At 33.4% G+C, this 18,690-nt stretch overlaps 1 protein-coding gene across 7 annotated transcripts in view; it reads left to right on the forward strand.

The window, feature by feature from the left end:
• Positions 1-18,690, forward strand: part of KIAA0825 — a 405,355-nt gene that overhangs the window by 234,227 nt on the left and 152,438 nt on the right. Inside the window, exon 21 of one of the 7 annotated variants that reach the window (XM_082723956.1) lies at positions 4,641-4,874. The exons of the other annotated variants lie outside the window; for them this stretch is intronic. Coding sequence (XP_082580082.1) covers positions 4,641-4,737 — 97 coding nt within the window. The 3' untranslated portion in view covers positions 4,738-4,874. Of the gene's footprint in view, positions 1-4,640; positions 4,875-18,690 lie in introns of those variants that run through there. 7 annotated transcript variants of the gene reach the window in all.

Genomic DNA, 18,690 nt, shown 5'->3' on the forward strand with positions numbered 1-18,690 from the left:
AAGCCAAAGGTTACAGGCGATTAGTCTCCCTTGTGTGAGCTCCCTGGTGTGAGGGCCTGTTGCTCTGCTCACTCCCTGTGCACAGCTGCCTTTCTCTTGTAGACAGCCTCCCTCTGCCTTTTTGACCTTTCTAACCTTTCAGATGCAGCTTCTTCTTTATATTTAGTTCTTCAGTTTGTTCTGCCCGTCTTTGGATTGCTGTCTGGTTTACTTACTCAGATGTGGATGATGTCTGGTTGTAAATGTCGGATTGGGTGAGCTCATGGTCCTCCTACTCTTTCATCTTACCAAGCTCCTCCTCTGTGTATTCTTCTTTTGATGAACACTTGGGTTTCTTCGTTTCATGGCAATTGTGAAAAATGTTGCCATAAACATGGGTGTACAGTTTTCGGTTCTAGTCCCTGTTTTCAGTCCTTTTAGATAGCTTCCCAGGAGTTGAATTGCTGTGTCATGTGGTAATTCTGTGTTTAATTTTTTGAGGAACTGTTACCATACTGTTTTCCACAGTGACTACAGCATTATACATTCCCACCAGCAATTCACAAAGGTTCCAGATCTTCCATGACCTTTCCAAAACTTATTATTTTTATTCTTAAAAACTTTCTTTTTAAAAAGTACACACATGAAATCATACATTTTTTCTTTTCATTCTAGATGCTTTTGCTCAACATTGTTTGTGATTCATCTATGCAGTTGAATATAACTGAAGTTTTCCCTTTTTTCTGTATATCATTTTATATGATTATATCCAATTTATTATCCATTTCACTGTTGATAAACATTTGGATTGTTTCCGGTTTTTAGCTATTCTGAAAAATATGGCTGGCACCATTAACCTCCATGAATCTTGATGTTTGTGTGGGGTATACTGTGTGTATTCCTACAGGTAGAATTGCTGGGTCAGAATATACATATATTCACCTTTAGATTGTGCCAAGCTATTGTCCAAAATTGTACCAGTTTACATTCCTGCCAAAACGTATGAGTTTTCATTTTATCATATCTTCACCAATACAAATGTGGTTTTAGCCATTCTGGTAGGTATGATTACTAATGATGGTGAGTCTTTATTATTATTATTTTTAAAAGATTTTATTTATTTATTTGACAGATCACAAGTAGGCACAGAGGCAGGCGGGGCGGGGGGAAAGTAGGATCCCTGCAGAACAGAGAGCCTGATGTGGGGCTCGATCCCAGGACATTGAGATCATGGCCTGAGCTGAAGGCAGAGGCTTAATCCACTGAGCCACCCAGGCACGTTGGTGATTTTTTTTTATTATAAATATATATTATTATTTTTTTAATTATTTATTTATTTAACAGAGAGAGATCACAAGTAGGCAGAGCCAGGCAGAGAGAGCAGGGAAGCAGGATCCCTGCTGAGCAGAGAGCCCGATGCTGGGCTTGATCCCAGGACCCTGAGATCGTGACCTGAGCTGAAAGCAGAGGCTTAACCCACTTAGCCACCCAGGCGCCCCTATAAATATATATTATTATATAAAAATATATATTATTATAATTCATTATGCATAACATCCTATAGAATATATAATTATATATTTTAATGTAATATTTTATATTAATATATAATATAAATATGTACTTATATATTATAATATATATTATAAATATACATAAATCTTTATATATATTATATATAATATACATATTTTTATATGTGTGTGTGTGTGTGTATATATATATATATAAAGAATTTGGATAGCATCTTTGGTAAAATGACTTTAAGCATCCTACCTATTTTTATAAAGATCTTTTGTCTTTATTGTTTTGTTTGAAAAATATAAATTTATGTGTGAAGAGTTGTGTGAATGGATGGGAGACTTAAACCCTTTGTTGCAAATATCTTCTTAAATTCCTTGGCTTGCCTTTTCACTTTCTGAATGATTTTTTTAAAAAATAGCAGTGATTCTTATGCAATACAATTTGTTTTTTATTTTTTATTTTTTTTAAGATTTTATTTATTTATTTGACAGACAGAGATCACAAGTAGGCAGAGAGGCAGGCAGAGAGAGAGAGAGAGAGAGAGAGAGAGAGAGAGAGAAGCAGGCTTCCTGCGGAGCAGAGAGCCTGATGCAGGGCTCGATCCCAGGACCCTGAGATCATGACCGGAGCCGAAGGCAGCAGCCCAAACCACTGAGCCACCCAGGCGCCCCACAATACAATTTATTTTTTAAAAGATTTATTTATTTTAGAGAAAGAAAGAGAAGAGTGGGGTAGGGCCAAAGGGAGAGGGAGCAAGAGTACCTCAAGCAGACTCCCCACTAAGCACAGAGTCTGATGCAGAGCTTGATCTCAGGACCTTGAGATCATGACAGCCAAAATCAAGAGTTGGACACTTAACCAAATGAGCCACCCAAGTGCCCCTGTTTTTATGTGGTAAGATTTATGAAACGTTCTGAATACTAGTTTTGTTTCCCTGTTAAAGAAATCTTTCCCTATCCCAAAGTCATGAAAATATTTCTAGGATTAGCTTTCAATATATATATATTTTTAATGGAGGTGTTAAGATTTTGATTGAATTTGCATTGTATCTATAGATTAATTTGGAGGTAATTATTATTTTCATAATATCAAGTCTCTCAAGCTATGATTTGTTATATTCCTCCTTGGGTCTCTGATTTTCCTTAATGTATTTTCATGTTAGATACCTACAAGGTGTCTTGTTCATCTTACTTTAGAATTTATTTCTACATTATTGTGATATCTAATGCTGTTATAAATATTATATATAAATTTTTATTTTCTCTTTGTTGATAAATGTAAATATAAAGTTTGTTGATAGTAAGTTCAGCAACTTTGTTAAACTCACCTATTCTAATAATTTTATCAGAAATATTTGATCTTCTTTTGAAATAATCATATTGAGAATGAACATCTTCATTCATTCTTCAATCATTAGAACTTTTCTTATATTTTTTTCTTACCCCCTTATCTTCTTTACAATCTTCAATAAATACTGAATTAAAATGGTTTTTATGTGCTTTTTTTCTCCAATTCCTTGATTTCAAAGGGGAAAACCTACCTGAGACTCATTCTAAATTTCTATAAATAATGAAACATGAGGACAAAATTTTGAAGTTTTTTTTTTACAACTTTAGCTTGTTACCAGTTATATGGTATATGCAGAGATGATATTTTTTCTACAACTACTCTCCCTTTCAGTTTTTTTATTTCTCAAAGTTCTGACTTGAGCCTCTCCATCACTGATTTCCAAACATTAAAATTCTTTAAATTTGACCCCCTGGGGTACTTGGGTAGCTCAGTCATTAAGCAAGTGTCTGCCTTTGGCTCAGGTCAGGGATCAAGTGCTACATTGGGCTCCTTGCTCCATGGGCAGCCTGCTTCTCCTTCTCCCACTCCCACTGCTTGTGTTCCCTCTCTTACTGTGTCTCTGTCAGATAAATAAATACAATCTTTAAAAAATCAAAAAAAATTTGACCCCCTGAATTTCAGCCTTCACACCTGATGATTTGATACTAAATCCCCTAAGTCTATATATGTTACATTAATTTTTTCATTCTATAACAGCTGATTTAAAATATGGCTAGGTCTGTATTTCTGTTGGAATTTTACAAATTCTTCTCACTAACTAGTTCAACAGAACATTCATGGTAAGAAAAGGCAAACCTGACTGTTTAAATACATTGAATTGCTTGCCAGCTATATCTCTGTCACTAAAAATAGTTAATTCATCTTGACACACATCTCTAAGTTGTTCTTAATCTGAGATGGAGTTTTATTCCCCTCAGTATAACATATTTTTGCTGATCGCTCAAATGTCATTATTCCAGATTATTAAAATAAGTAATTTAAACTACTGTAATTGTTCTGTGTAGCAATGGAAATAAGTATAATCAATCTGTTTTATTTTAGCAGACTGAAAAAGCGGTACATGTGGGGTACCTGGCTGGCTCACTCAGTAGAGCATGTGACTCTCGACTTCAGGGTTGTGAGTTCAAGCCCCACATTAGGCATAGAGCTTACTTTAAAAAAGAAAATTTAAAAAGAAAGTAATATATATACTTCGCATTGACTTCTCTCCATCTCTCTCAATCAATGTCTTTCTGCCTGATAGTATTTGGAAAAAATAAGAACAAAGATAGCTGCCTGAAAATGTAACATATCTTAGGTATCATTCTTCATAATGGTCATGCTTTTTCCGTACTCAAATTCTGCAGACTCAGCCCTCCATTGTACCTAGAAGTTTCATATCAGTGACAAATGATCACTGCCTTGATTCAGACCTGTTCAGTCCAGCTAGATGTACTCAATAATGATGATGATGATGATGATGATGATGATGATGATGGAGGTGGTGGTTATAATGATGTTAAGGTAGCCAGTTTGCGGAAGCTTTGAGTAGATGTCCTGTGTCTATATAAAGCAGGGCGTCTGCTGGTTTCATTGGGTATCTACTTTATAAGAGGGAGAATTTTAGCAAGTTCTTACATAGGAATTTTAACGAGAACTTGACCTTTGATGTCAAGAATAATGGAGTTTCCTCACACATTTCCAGACTATGTTTAAATGGTATATGAAGAAGAACATTTTTCCAGGTAACATCAATGTACATATTACTTCTTTTTAATGATTAAAGTATATTTTCTATTTTGTTGTAGGAATATGTCAGAATCAAACTTTTACTGTTTCAAGATGTCATCATCAGATTTCCCCTCACCCACAGAAATGAACATGTTTGAAAGAACATCACACTGAAATTATGAGGAATCTATCAGTAAATTTATGCTTAGGAATAGTTGAAAAGAATGGAAAAAATATATGTAGATCTATGCAAACTGTGTTCATTCTTTTACTTAATACATATTGAACTTTTCCCAGTATTAGCGTATATAGTGCACTGATGAATAATTGTACAGTTTGAATTTTGCATACTACAAAATTTTGCTACATTTTACTTCTTCCCACTGCAACCTGACTCCATTAAGGAGCTTAACTAATGCTTATATTCAATACCCCAAGTTAGGATAGTATAGCTCCATGTATATTTTAGAGTAACTAAAGGTCAGTAACATGTACCCATCATGAACCTTTTCACAGGATGTCAGAGTAACTAATGTATTAGATTTTATTGCAACAGAACTGTATTAGTTTCAGAAACTTAATCATCCAGACTGGTTTATTGTTTTCTGTTGCCATGAACTTAAATTGACATAAGGAAAGTATACTTAGGTATCCTGAGTTGTGAAAATATGAAATACATATGAATATTTATATTAATAATTCATGTTCATATTAATTTTTATATGTGGATGAAAAATTATCTTTAATCATTTTGTATAAATAACTCAGCTAAAATTACCATTAAAATGTGACTAAGAATGTGTCATAAGTTAATTCAACCAAACTTTTTTTCATATCAAGGAAAACCTGGGTAATACTTATCAGTGTCAGATATTACATACATACACAGACTCCAAAGCGGGAAGGAGATTTTAGAGCATTTTCAGAACTGAAAGAAAGTTTTGTTGTGTCCAAACATAAACCTTATAAAATTAAGAGCATGTATTGAATCTCTTTTAGTGTGGTAGTCCAGTTTGGTAGCTGAACAAGACTTGGCCTGTTACAGAATATTTTAACCTCTCAACTGACTTTTTTCTCTTTTTGCACAATTTGAGAAATTATACTCTTTTTGAGCAATTTTTAAAAATTTTTATTTAAATTCAATTTAGTTAACATATAGTGTATCATTAGTTTCAGGGGTAGAATTTAGTGATCCATCAGTTGCCTATGATTGAGCTATTTTTTTAGTGGTTGCTCTAGATATTAAAATATGCAACTCTTTGCAATTTAGGATTAATACTAAGTTTTGTTAGAATATAGAAACTTTGCTCCTATATCATTCCATTTTCTCCCTCCTCTTTTGTACTATTCTTGCCATACATATTAAATCTATTTATGTTTTAAACCCAACCATAGAGTTGCCATAATTGCTTTATATAATCTTATGTCTTGCAGAGAATTTGAGAGAAAAGGGAGTGTTTATGCAGTCTTTTATAACTATTGCCCCACATATTTATCTATTATGGTACTATATTTCTCCTGTGAATTCTAGGTACTATCCAGTATTATTCCTTTCAACTTGAGGGACTTCCTCTAGTACTTCCTTTAAAGCAGGCATTTTAGCAACAAATTATATGTCTTTGTTTATCTGGAAACAGCTTTATTTTGCATTTATTTTTGATGGGATAATTTTGTTGTATTTAGAATTCTTGGTTGATAGTTTCCTTCTTTTAACACTTTATCCTTCACTCCATCCTGGTTTCTGTTGAGAACTTAGAAAAAAAGATGAATGTGTCAACAAACTAATAAAAAGAAAGCATGAGTACTAAATGTAGTTGAGAAATCAAAAAGAAACAGAAATTATGTTGATTTTGTAATGATGTTGAATGTTTCGATATGCTGGACAATTTTCTTAAAAGGAAAAAATCAAGATTGACCAAAAATATATGTGAACCTAAAAACAATATCATCAACTGAACCTAAACTGTCAAGAAATAATAGTTATGTTTTCTGAGCTTTACTGAGAATAGATAAAAAAAAAACCTACCCAATTATTTTATTACGTTCATATAACTTTATCTTTTTCTTTTGAGGTAGGTGAGGAGCAGAAGGAGGGAGAGAGAGAATCTTAAGCAGGTTCTACACTAAGAGTGGAGTCTGATCCAGGCTTGATCTCATGACCCTAAAATTGTGACCTGAGCCAAAATCAAGAATTGAACACTTAATTGACCAAGCCACCCAGACACCCTTTAAACTTGTATGTTTAAACTAAGCCCTGATAAAGATAGCCTTCCAGAAAATGATGGGAAACTATCAATGATAACTATAAGTGAAATATACTAAGTTAAATATGAGCAAATCAAATTCAGTGGAACATAAGGGTATAATGTAATACAACTAAGTTGGGTTTATTCCAGGAGGGTAATGATTATTTAAAATATTATGACAACATGACAGGGTTAAATTTAAAAAGTCATGTGATAATTTTAGTAAGTGATAATAAAGCACTCAGTAATACACAACATAATTCCTGATGAAAATTCTTGGTTAATGAAAACTGAGTGGGACATTCCTTTAACTTATCTCAACCCAATAATCATCATTGTCAGAATCAAAAGTATGAGAGACAATCTTATTAAAATGAGAATAGGATGGATGCTTTTTTTGATGTAATATTTTTCATATAAAATTAACCTGAGAAACTCTTAGAATTAATGAGAGATCAGTTATAAAGTCAGTTTTAAACTAAATATACAAAATAAAATTTAAATGTACAAAATCAATTCCCATATAGTGGCAATGAACTCAAAATATGGGGGGAAGGAAAAGCAGTAATAGTAGCAATAAAAACCTTAAAATATTCTGCCTTAGAATAAGTGCCATGGGAAAATGCAGAGTGTATATTAAGAAAATATAAAATTTCCCTGAGCTATTTATTTATTTTTTTTTAATTTTTAATTTTTTATAAACATATATTTTTATCCCCAGGGGTACAGGTCTGTGAATCACCAGGTTTACACACTTCACAGCACTCACCAAAGCTCATACCCTCCCCAATGTCCATAATCCCACCCCCTTCTCCCAACCTCCCTCCCCCCAGCAACCCTCAGTTTGTTTTGTGAGATTAAGAGTCACTTATGGTTTGTCTCCCTCCCAATTCCACCTTGTTTCATTGATTTTTCTTCTACCCACTTAAGCCGCCATGTTGCATCACCATCCCTGAGCTATTTAAAAGAGAATGAATAAATGAAGGACTATAACATGCTTATAAAAAGGAAAATAATGTATCATAAGGATATTATTTTTTCAAACATCGTTTATAGTTTGAATACAATTTTGACTCAAACACCTACAGAATTTTGAGGGACAATGAAATAGGGAACTTGAAAACTAATACTAAATTTAGGAAGGAATGAAGGAGTAATGACAGGGAAATTGAATAACCAGGTATTTAAACACACCAAAACTCTACAATAGTTATAGAAATCATATGAGAATTGGAGGGGGAGATGAACCATGAGAGACTATGGACTCTGAGAAACAATCTGAGGGTTTTGAAGGGGTATGAGGTGGGAAGTTGTATGAGCCTTGTGGTGGGTATTATGGAGGGCACGAGTGCATGGAGCACTGGGTGTGGTGCATAAACAATGAATTCAGGTACACTGAAAAGAAATTTTAAAAATAAAAAATTTTAAGAAAACAGAACTGACAAATAAATGGAACAGAAGAAATTCTGTTCTTATTCAGCTCAGTAATGATACAAAAAAAAAAATAAACAAACCCTTAGATTGGGAAGTTAGTTGTTACAGCATCGTAACATGCTACAGCATGTTATACTTACTGTTTTTCTTGAATTGGGATTTTATATTTTAAACAGAAGTGCATGCCAAAATTTAGGGGTCACTCTTCTGAGATTGAAGATTGCACCAAATGGGGAGTGAGTTTCCAATATCATGATTGGAAAATCTGGACTTTATAAAAGTAGGATGTGAAATTTTTGTTTTAATTTTTATTTTTTCATTCTGAGAACAGTAGAAGATGACAAGTTTTTATAATTGTTTTGGACTTCTCTGGGTGAATTATATGATGTATTTTGCATAGATGATCATGTCATTTAAAAAACAGATCATGTTGGGGCGCCTGGGTGGCTCAGTGGGTTAAAGCTTCTGCCTTCGGCTCAGGTCATGATCCCAGGGTCCTGGGATCGAGCCCCACATCGGACTCTCTGCTCAACAGGGAGCCTGCTTCCTCCTCTCTCTCTGCCTGCCTCTCTGCCTACTTGTGACCTCTGTCTGTCAAATAAATAAATAGATCATGTCATTTTTAAAAAATGTCATTTGGGGGCATCTGGGTGGCTCAGTCTTTAAGCATCTGTCTTTGGCTCAGGTCATGATCCCAGGGTCCTGGGATTGAGCCCCACATGGGACTCCCTACTCAGTGGGAAGCCTGCTTCTCCCTCTCCTACTCCCCCTGCTTGTGTTCCCTCTTGCTGTATCTCTCTCGGTCAAAAAAGTAAATAAAATATTTTTACAAAAGATATCATTTCAATTCTTCCTCAATATTTTTTGTCTTTTATTTCTTTTACTTTGTCTTTTGTCTTTTAATTCCATTGGTTAAAACTCCCCAAAACATGTTAAATAGGAGTAGTGAGAGCATACATCCTTCATTATTTCTTTGTTACAAAGAAAGCATTTTTAACCATTAAGTATATTGCTAACAGTGATTTTTTTATGGATACCTTTTATCAGGTTAAGAAAATTCACTCTATTTCTGCTTTGCTGTGATTTTATTTTATTTTCTTTATGAATTCTGAGTTTTGTCAAATTCTTTGCCTGCATCTATTGATATGATCATGTGGTTTTTCTTTTTTAGGTTGTTAATATAGCGAGTTATATTAATTTAGTTTCAAATATTGACTCACACTTGTATTCTTGGGACATTCTTCTCTTGTTACTGATTCACTATTCTTTATGCAAATAATTTGATTCAATCTTTTAACTGTGTTAAAAGGATTTTTAACTGTGTTCATGAGAGATATTGGTCTGTTGTTTTCTTATAAAGTTTGTCTGGTTTAATAGCCAACCCGTAAAGCCAGGAGTGAGTTGAGAAGTATTTACCCCTCTTAAAATTTCTGGAAGAGATTGTGTAGAATTGGTATTATTTCTTAAATACTTGATTCAGCTTACCACTGAAACTATAACTACTAGCCTAGTAGATTTTGTTTTGGAAGACTTATAACTCTGAATTTATTTTTTATAAGAGATATGTTTATTTTTGTTATCTGTTTCTTCTTAAATAGGTTATTGTGGTTGTGTTTCAAGGAATTGGTCCAATTCATATAAATGGTCAAAGTGATGTGTTTTACGTTGTTTGTAATACTCAGTTATTATCCCTTTCCTGCTTGTAAGGTCTATAGTGATACTTTCATTTCTGAGAGTAGTAGCACTGTGTTTTCTCTTAGGTTGGCATATCTCTCTGTCTCTCTTTTTCTCTCTGTCTCTAAGGTTGGGGGGATTAAGTAGAATTGATCAATATTACTGATTTTTTTTTTGTTAAGGAACCAACTTTTGATTTCACTTACTTTCTCTGTTTTTGTGTTTTGCTTTCAGTGCCAATGATTTCTACTCTATTATTTCTTTCCTTTTATTAGGCTTTTTTCTTTAATTTCTTGTGGTAGAAGCTTTGACTGTTGGGTAGAGATTTTCAAGTACAAATAATAAAGCTACAAATATTCGTCTGAGCACTTCAGCTGTCCCACAAAATTTGTGTCCCACGAATTTTGATATATTGGATTTTCATTTTCATTTTGCTAAAAATATTTTTAAATTGTCCTTGAGACTTCCTCTTTAAACCATTGGTTATTTGTGTTTTAAATTTTTGAATGTTTGGAGAGTTTCCAGATATCCTTCCATTACTGATATCTACATTAATTGTTTAATTAATTTAATTGTTTGGTCAGAAAACACTTAATTATTTGGTCAGAAAACATTTTTTGTATATTTTGATTCCTTTAAATATCTTAAATTTTGTTTTATGGCCTAAAATATGGTGTCTTAATGAATGTTTCATGTACATTAGAAAAAAAGTATGTGTTCGGCAATTGTTGGGTGCGCTGTTCTATAAATGTGAGTCAGGTCATGTTCAGATTTTTCCAGTCTTCTATATTTTTGCTTATTTCCTATCTATCTCTTCTCTTTTTCCTTTTGGTTTTACCAGATTCATTTCAAGTATCTTAGAACTCAGTTGTTAGAACCATTCACCTTTAGAATTATTGTTTCTTCTTGGTGAACTGGCTCTTTTAATCGTTCTCTACTGTCCCTCTTGCTTTCTTCATCTTCAGATTGCATCACTACAATCCATGCTTCTTTATCACATTGCATTCTCTTTCATCTCCTGCATCCTCCTTATGAGGACCTCTGGGATTACATCAGGCCTACCCAGATAATCCATGATTATCCTCTCATCCAAAAGTACTGCTTCACTCTTACCTGCACCCTCTTTTGCCATACAAGGTAACAATCATAGTTTCAGGGAGTAGGCTGTGGGCATCAGGAGACCATTATTGAGCTTAACACAGCTACCTTCAAGTTCACTCTTCCTTCTGTCATATGTATTCTTCTGTTGAGCCATTCCTTAAAATTTTTATTTCAAATAATGTATTTCTTTGCTGGGAATTTTAATTTTTCCACTTGTTTTAAGAGTATTCATACTTCATTAAGCATTGTTTTAATAGCTGCTTTTAAAGTCTGATAATTCTCACATTTTGGTCATTTAAGGTTTGGCATTGTTGATTATCTTTTTTTGTTGTTGTGAGTTGGTCAGATTTTTTTGTTATGTTGAATAATTTTATGTTGTATCCTAGACATTAGTATTGTGGTGAGGCTCTGGGTCCTGTTATAATACTCTGGAGATTGTCAATTTTCTTTGTTTTGTGTTTTCTAGCAAGCAATTAATCCAGTTAGGATCAGACCATAAGTTTTGTTTCACTTTCTCTGGGTGATATTTGCAGTGTCAGTTCAGTTTTCTGGTTCTGCCCCTCATATGAGCCATTCAGGCATCAGTCTTCTACTTGGGTAGTGTTGATATTGTATAGCTCAGATCCTGAAGCCTTTGCTATGGTTCTTTGCATATGTTATGCACATGCATACTTTGTGAGTGAGCCTGAGACTTCTATTGATTTATATACAGAATTAGGAATCCCCAATACATGCCCTTTTCTCTCAAGATTCCACCATCCCCCACCCATAATTCCCGGCTTCCAGGGGCCCTCTTTTCCTGGTCCTTTGGCCAGAAGAGTTAGGTTCTCTCAGAGTATAAGCCTCTCTCATTGTAACACAGCTCTCTATTCCTGGTACTGCCCTTAGGGTGAAATGGCAAGGAAGAAAGGAGAATGTAGAAATGCACCCAACACTCTTGCACAATAGGCATCTCTTCCCCTGATTCCTTTATCTAGAAGACAGTTTTCTCCCTGTCTTAGGTGCTCCTGCTGCTGTTACCATGACAATGTATATGGAAGGCTAAGCTGGCTGTGGAACGGACCAGAAGAGAGAAAAAGAAAAAAAAAAACAGAATATATTCAACTACCAGGCTCATAGGGAATTTAACCCACTGAGCCACCCAGGCTCCCCGGCTCATAGGGAATTTTTTTCTCTCCTCTTCTGGCCAGAAGATTGGGCATGTATGAGTTTTTGCTTATTATGCCGTCTTCACAATGTCCTTGATTCAGCCTCCTTTGGAGTGAAAATGAAAGGGAAAATAACCTAAAAAATTTACTGCCAACATATTGGTCTTTCTTCAAGTTTAAACTTTACTCCCTAAACTTCATGCTAGTGTTCGCTTTTCATAGTTGTTGAGTAATGTTGTGTTTGTTCCTTGTTTTGTCTATGTCCTTAGTTGTATCAGTGTGAGAGGTCAGCTACAACAAATTTAGACCATTTCCCCTGACCCAGAACTCTACATTTTAAAATATATTAGGTTTTAAAATAATGTGGACACTGCCAACAAAGCAATCTGTTGGTTGCTAATATTAAGGTAATAATGACTGTGCTTCACTTGGTTAACTCTAATTTTGAAAAAATATGATCACAATGTGACTATTTCTTCATGCTATTCAGATTCATTAATTCACCAACTATTTTTTGTATGCCTAATGTATATCAGAAACTGTTCAAGGCCTTAGATATATAACAAAACTTACTATATTTTGTTATGTGATTCATAGTGTAGAAAATCATTATTTAGAATCCTATTCAAAGTCATTATTGTATTACCAGAATGAAACTCCACTGAAGTGCATTATCCCCTTAGAATTTTACCGAATTTGATTCAATCATGTTTCAGTCAATTTCTCAACATCTCTTACTGACAGGCTTTTCCCTTTATAATACCTTTTGTTTGGTGACCTCCTACTCTACGTGAGCTTTCACAGACTCCTTCAACTTCCATTTATTCTCAGGGTCTCAGCTATGGTATCACTTCTTATGGGAAACATTAATTTACTCTTGGTTAAGTAACTCTTCAAGGTACCCTAGTTACCCACACTAAAATGTAATCTGGGGCTCACTGTACTGTCTGCGTAGCACAGGTATGAGTTGGTGGCAAGAAGAAGCATAGGTGGAATTTCAAGGAATTGTGAAGGGCCCAGAGGGGAAGTAATAAAGAAGGCATGGTGGAGAGCAGTCCTCCATGAGGTCATAGAGAGAAACCAGCATAGGTTATGAAGTGCTTTAAGGTTTTGGAGACTTAAATGAAGAATGCTTTAGTGGGTAAGCGTGGGTGGAGGGATCAATATGATAAGGTTTGCCTTTTTTTTAAATTAAGAATCATATTGAAGATATGTGGGATACCTCAAACCTTCAAAAAGTTCTTAACTTGAGTAAGCAAAACCATTGATGTAGTGTAAAAATCAAAAGTCATAGATAGATGAACAATGAAAGGTAAATCTCCCCTTCCATGTTCTCCAGGCACTCCACTTCCTCAGCAAGTGGTTGTTTTCTGATATTAATTCTTCAAATGGTTCATTAGAAGTTTATATACCCTTTATATCTATAATTTTGCTTAATATACTTAATCATATTTCTTTGGTTTTACCTAAGAAATTTATTGACTCCCCACAATCCTTAATGGTAAAATTAGTATCTTCAATTGCCGCCTTCTTTTCCTTTTTAACCTCCCCCATTCTTCACCTCCTAATTTTAATTGAAAATATTGTCTTGATTCTTTTATTATTTACAGTTATAACTCTAAGTATGCTGGTAATTAATTAAAGAATACCTTTTGCGCTTCCACACAGAAGATAAGAAAATTAAAGTACCCACCATAAGTTCAACCTTTTTGCTAAGTTCTTCTTGAGAAACTTTTGCTTGTATTATTCTTAAATTGTGTTGGTTTTAGCATTTACATTCTGTTTCATAATTATAATTCTTGTAGTTATTTTAAACTTACTTGTATATTTAAATGGATTCAGTTCTCATTATTATCCTTTTGCCATGGTTTCTCCATTTACTTCTCAGCCTAAGTTCAGTCTTTAGTAGTTTATTCAAATGGGATCATACCAGTTGTCCTTCTTAAATATTGCATTTTTAAATATTTTGTGTTTGTTGCATTTGTTCTTCTTCCCTGTTTTTTAAAAGTTTTTATTTTAATTCTGCTTAGTTGGCATACAGTGTAATATTAGTTTCAGTTATACAATATAGTAATTACATTCTTCCATACATCACTCTGTACTCATTATGGTAAGTGTTGTCTTTATTCCTAAAGGACAATTTGACTGACTGTGTACTTACTGTTGCTTTGTTTCTCAAATACTTTGATAGCCATAGACCTGCTGTTTCTGCGAGCCCATCTTTTTTGCCTTTAGTAACTTGATATTTTTACCTGAAAGGTGAAATAATTTTTTTATTCACCTTTGAAGCTGTGTTCTCTCACCAGCATATGTCTTGGTATTTATCATTCTGTGTCATTTTTCCCAAGGCAATGTGTTCTTTCAGTCTGTATGTGCAAGTCTTTATTTATAGTAAGTTTTCATAAATTATATCTTTAGATATTTTCCCCAATTCCTGTGTTTGATTCTTTTCTTTAGGGATACCAATTATGCTTATGTTGGACCTCCCTCAATGCCTTCCACATCTAACATCTTCTATCTTTAGTTGTTTGCTTATTTCCATTTTATTTTCTCTTTTCCTAATTCTTGTGTGTCTGTTCTCCTCTTTGCTGCTTCCACAATGGCCCTCACAAAACAACATAACTTTAATGAATATATAGATAATGTGGCAAAATTCCCATTTCTTTGTATTGACAGTTGAGGACAGGATTTATTTTGATAATACTTGTTGTGTCTCTTGGAAGTTACATGGTAAAATTTCGCCATAACATTCTATAAATCTATTTCTAAAAGGTAGACTCTTCAAAACAATGAAATATATTTTAGGATTATGACTTTAATTCTTTGTATGTGCCATCATATTTGAAACACATTTTGCTAGATTTGTATCGAAGTATGGATAGAAGGCTTGCATATTTGGTATTATCCTTGATCAAAATTATTGTTTAACATTTGAAAATATTTGTCATTACTGTAAAGATATGTCTGTGGTCACTTTTTTCTAGCTTCCATTGTACTGTTTACTTTACTAAAATGCATTGGGGCAAAGAAAGGTAAATGATTATTTTGCTTAGTACATCTCATCATAGTTTGTGTTATTTATCAAGCCATCTGTTGTAGTCTACAGTACTAGCAAAAATATAGTGATAATAGATCATTTTCCTTTTTTCCTTTTATTTATTTTTAATAATAATACACACTGGCATTTTTGATATCCCATAACTTTCTCAGAAAAGATCCTTTTAAACAATGATAAGACAATACAATATCAATCTGTTTACTTTCTTATTCTGTATAATTCTACATTGTTAAAATGGGGAATGTGGAATAAGTTTAGCAGATAAATATCTATATCCATTTCAAATTTTGATCTACAAATAAAATCAAGGGAACTTATTGCCACCATAACAGTAGTATATAACTAATGGAAGACACACACCTGAGAACTTTTTAATATACATGAAACTTCTTATAATTACATGTAAATTCTATGTAATTTCTACAGGAAAAAGTTTTTATATATTCTTTATGAATTAAAATTATGAAATAAGGATATATTTGGATACAACTCCCTGATGCATACATAAATAAGATAAGTGTTGGTACCATGTCAGGAGAAATGAATCTGGTATCTTTTATAATGACTATAAATATTTGAAAAAATAAAAAATGAGTTACATATTTAAAAATGAGTTACATAATAAACATATTACATATTAAATATTACATAATTGAATATTCCATATTAAATATTAAACTTGTTATAAAACAAAAGCTGGAAAACATGAGATTTTTTTCCTCTCTGGAAAACCACTTGAAAGTATTAATTTATAGCCAAAGTAATACAGATTTTTTTCAAACAAATATCTGCAAAGGAAGTTGAAAATGTAGAATCAATATAGTACACTTGAACTTGGTCTCACTGCTGTCATATGTGCTACTTGACCAAGATTCAGAATAAAGAAATCAACTCTATAGCATCCGCAGTTTTATCCTGCTGAGCAAGGAATTAACAAAGTCTTGATTTCTCAATGTGGACAACAAATACACCTGTAGAAAGTACGATGAAGAGATGGAAGTGAGATTTTATTCCTCCTTCCTTATGCTGAATTGCCTATAGAACAAGAATAAAAATCCAAAGGACAGTTTTTTCTTCTGTATCAAATAGTATTTAAGGTCTGTGCTTTGCTGAAAATATAAATAAAGGCAGAACCATCTAAAACAAGCTTCAGTATGGCTGGATTAATAATTTAAAAAGGAACCGAAGATTGCCTGGAAACATGCATCCTGTGATTCAGCCACTTCTCCCTCGCTTATTAACACTTACTGAGCAGCAACTTATAAAAAACCAGGACTCTTAGATCCTTTAAAGCAATCTTGCTAGAAATGTCTGGTAGTATTCCTTGAGTGTGAGAACTATAGGTACCCTCAAACACCAGTGTTCAGCTTCGGCGTAGAGCACTTAGCATATTTCTTTTTTCTCTATGGTTTTAAATGTGTGGGAACATGTGATCAGGGTCCTTTTTATATTCAAAATGGGTCAGCTTCTGTCTAGAAAGTGTCTTATTGTCATGATGTCACCACATCTCAAGATTTGTGACCTTTTGCACCATATGGATTCATGGTAGTCCACGTCCTAGCTTACAGGCCAGAGTGCTTTTGTGCCCCCGCTAGGGGGTATCAAAGGCTTTTGGACTGGAATTTCAAGTACCGATAGATTTGGAAAAACAAAAAGTAATTTTTATATATCCCAAGGACCGCCAGATGTCGCAAAGGCATCATTGATGAAACGGTTTTTATCCAAAATGTGGCACTTATATAAGGAATACTAGTATTGTGTTTGAGAGTCGTAGAGGCCATAACAGGTCAGTGAAATGTCCTTCAAACATCTGATTTTTACATTCAAGAATGGGCCCAGATGAAAAGATAACCACATATCTGACATTGACGTTACTACCATTTAGACAACCGATTCAATTGCCTTAGTCAGTGGGATCAATCAAGCCTTTATTACTTTGAAAAACCCCAGAAAGATATAGTTTTTCTTTTTATTTAAAAATGATGGTTTGAAACGATATCCCACCACTCTATTTTCACTATAAACCTCAAATGCTATGTAGAAGCACATAGAAACTTCCATAACTTCCATTAACCCCTAAGTTTAAGACATTTTATGAGATGTGCAAAATTATAATAATGAAAGATATGGTGCTGAGTGAAATTCTGCTGAGCCAAACTGTATGCATAAATTGGCAGTTTAACAAGTAAAACTTGGAAGCAAGCATTTGATGATTGATTTTTTATTGAGACAGAACAAGCATGATAGTGGGTAAAGTGATTTTCCTTATTGAGAGAAAATATAGTGTTTTTCAACATGTCTCTAGTATGAATGGAAGCCTTGTCAAAAAAACGGAGCAACACATAATATCTTTAAAAAGGTGAATTAACATAAGTATATCACTTATTTTATGGATCAAATTTTATACTTGTCAGTTTTATTCAGAATGTCATAAAGTTTATATCATAAAGATGATATTATTACTTTGTTATGTCCTGAAAAAAAATCTGATATTAACTGCTTTGTAAGTAGGATGTAAAATATATTCAGTTGTAGAAATGCGGTGATGAAAATTAAGGCCAAAATATGTATTCACATGTAGATCTTAGGCAACACCCCAGTAATTTTAAGTACTTGAAATACATTATTCAGCAAGTAACGTGCTGTATATTTGTGTGTAATGGGCTCTGCTTGAGAATACAAGAACTGTCAAGATAAAAATAAGAAACATGCATCATTCTAATTTAATTACAATTCATCAAAAAATTCCTCTATTGTATGTATTACAGGGAGATGTATACTTTCTTATAAAAATAATCACATACTAATGTTGAGATTGGCTGTTTTTGTATATAGTTTTCTCTTGCCTAAGGAATTTATGCATCCACACATACATCAAACATGTATGTACATATGCTGAGTTTTTGGTTTACATGTGCTCTTGGTACACCTATTTTATAGTTATATCTATGGGAAAATTTAAATGATGAATATGAATTTGTTTATAGAGGGTTCTTTCCAAGTTTGTAAATGTACATTTATTTCCAATTGTGTTTTCTAGCTATATTTTGTAACTCTACTTAGCTATGGACATATTAATCCCATTTGGAAGAAAACGTATAATAACATAAGGAGGACATGCTCATGCTGTTTTTCTGGATTTAATTAGTAAGCAACCTGAGAATCCATGGTTCCTATTATGTTGGAGTAGGTATATCATGGGTCCATGTTCTATGTGAAAGATTATCTGTATTTTATTCTAAGACTTTATGTATATTTAACCTTTAATTTGACTAGCAGGTTGTATGATTTACATAAAAAATAGATCAGCTTTGAATTCACTGAATGTTATTGGTATAACATAATCAATCATCTCTAAATGTTAATGGTGTTAAAGAGCAATGAGAGCATATGTCTTATATTTGTAATCCTGTGAATTTATGAAATTATTTACAATGTCTAAGAGCATTAGATCATGTGGCATTTC

This window comes from Mustela nivalis (assembly GCF_964662115.1).
Source record: "Mustela nivalis genome assembly, chromosome: 3".
Lineage (NCBI taxonomy): Eukaryota > Metazoa > Chordata > Mammalia > Carnivora > Mustelidae > Mustela > Mustela nivalis.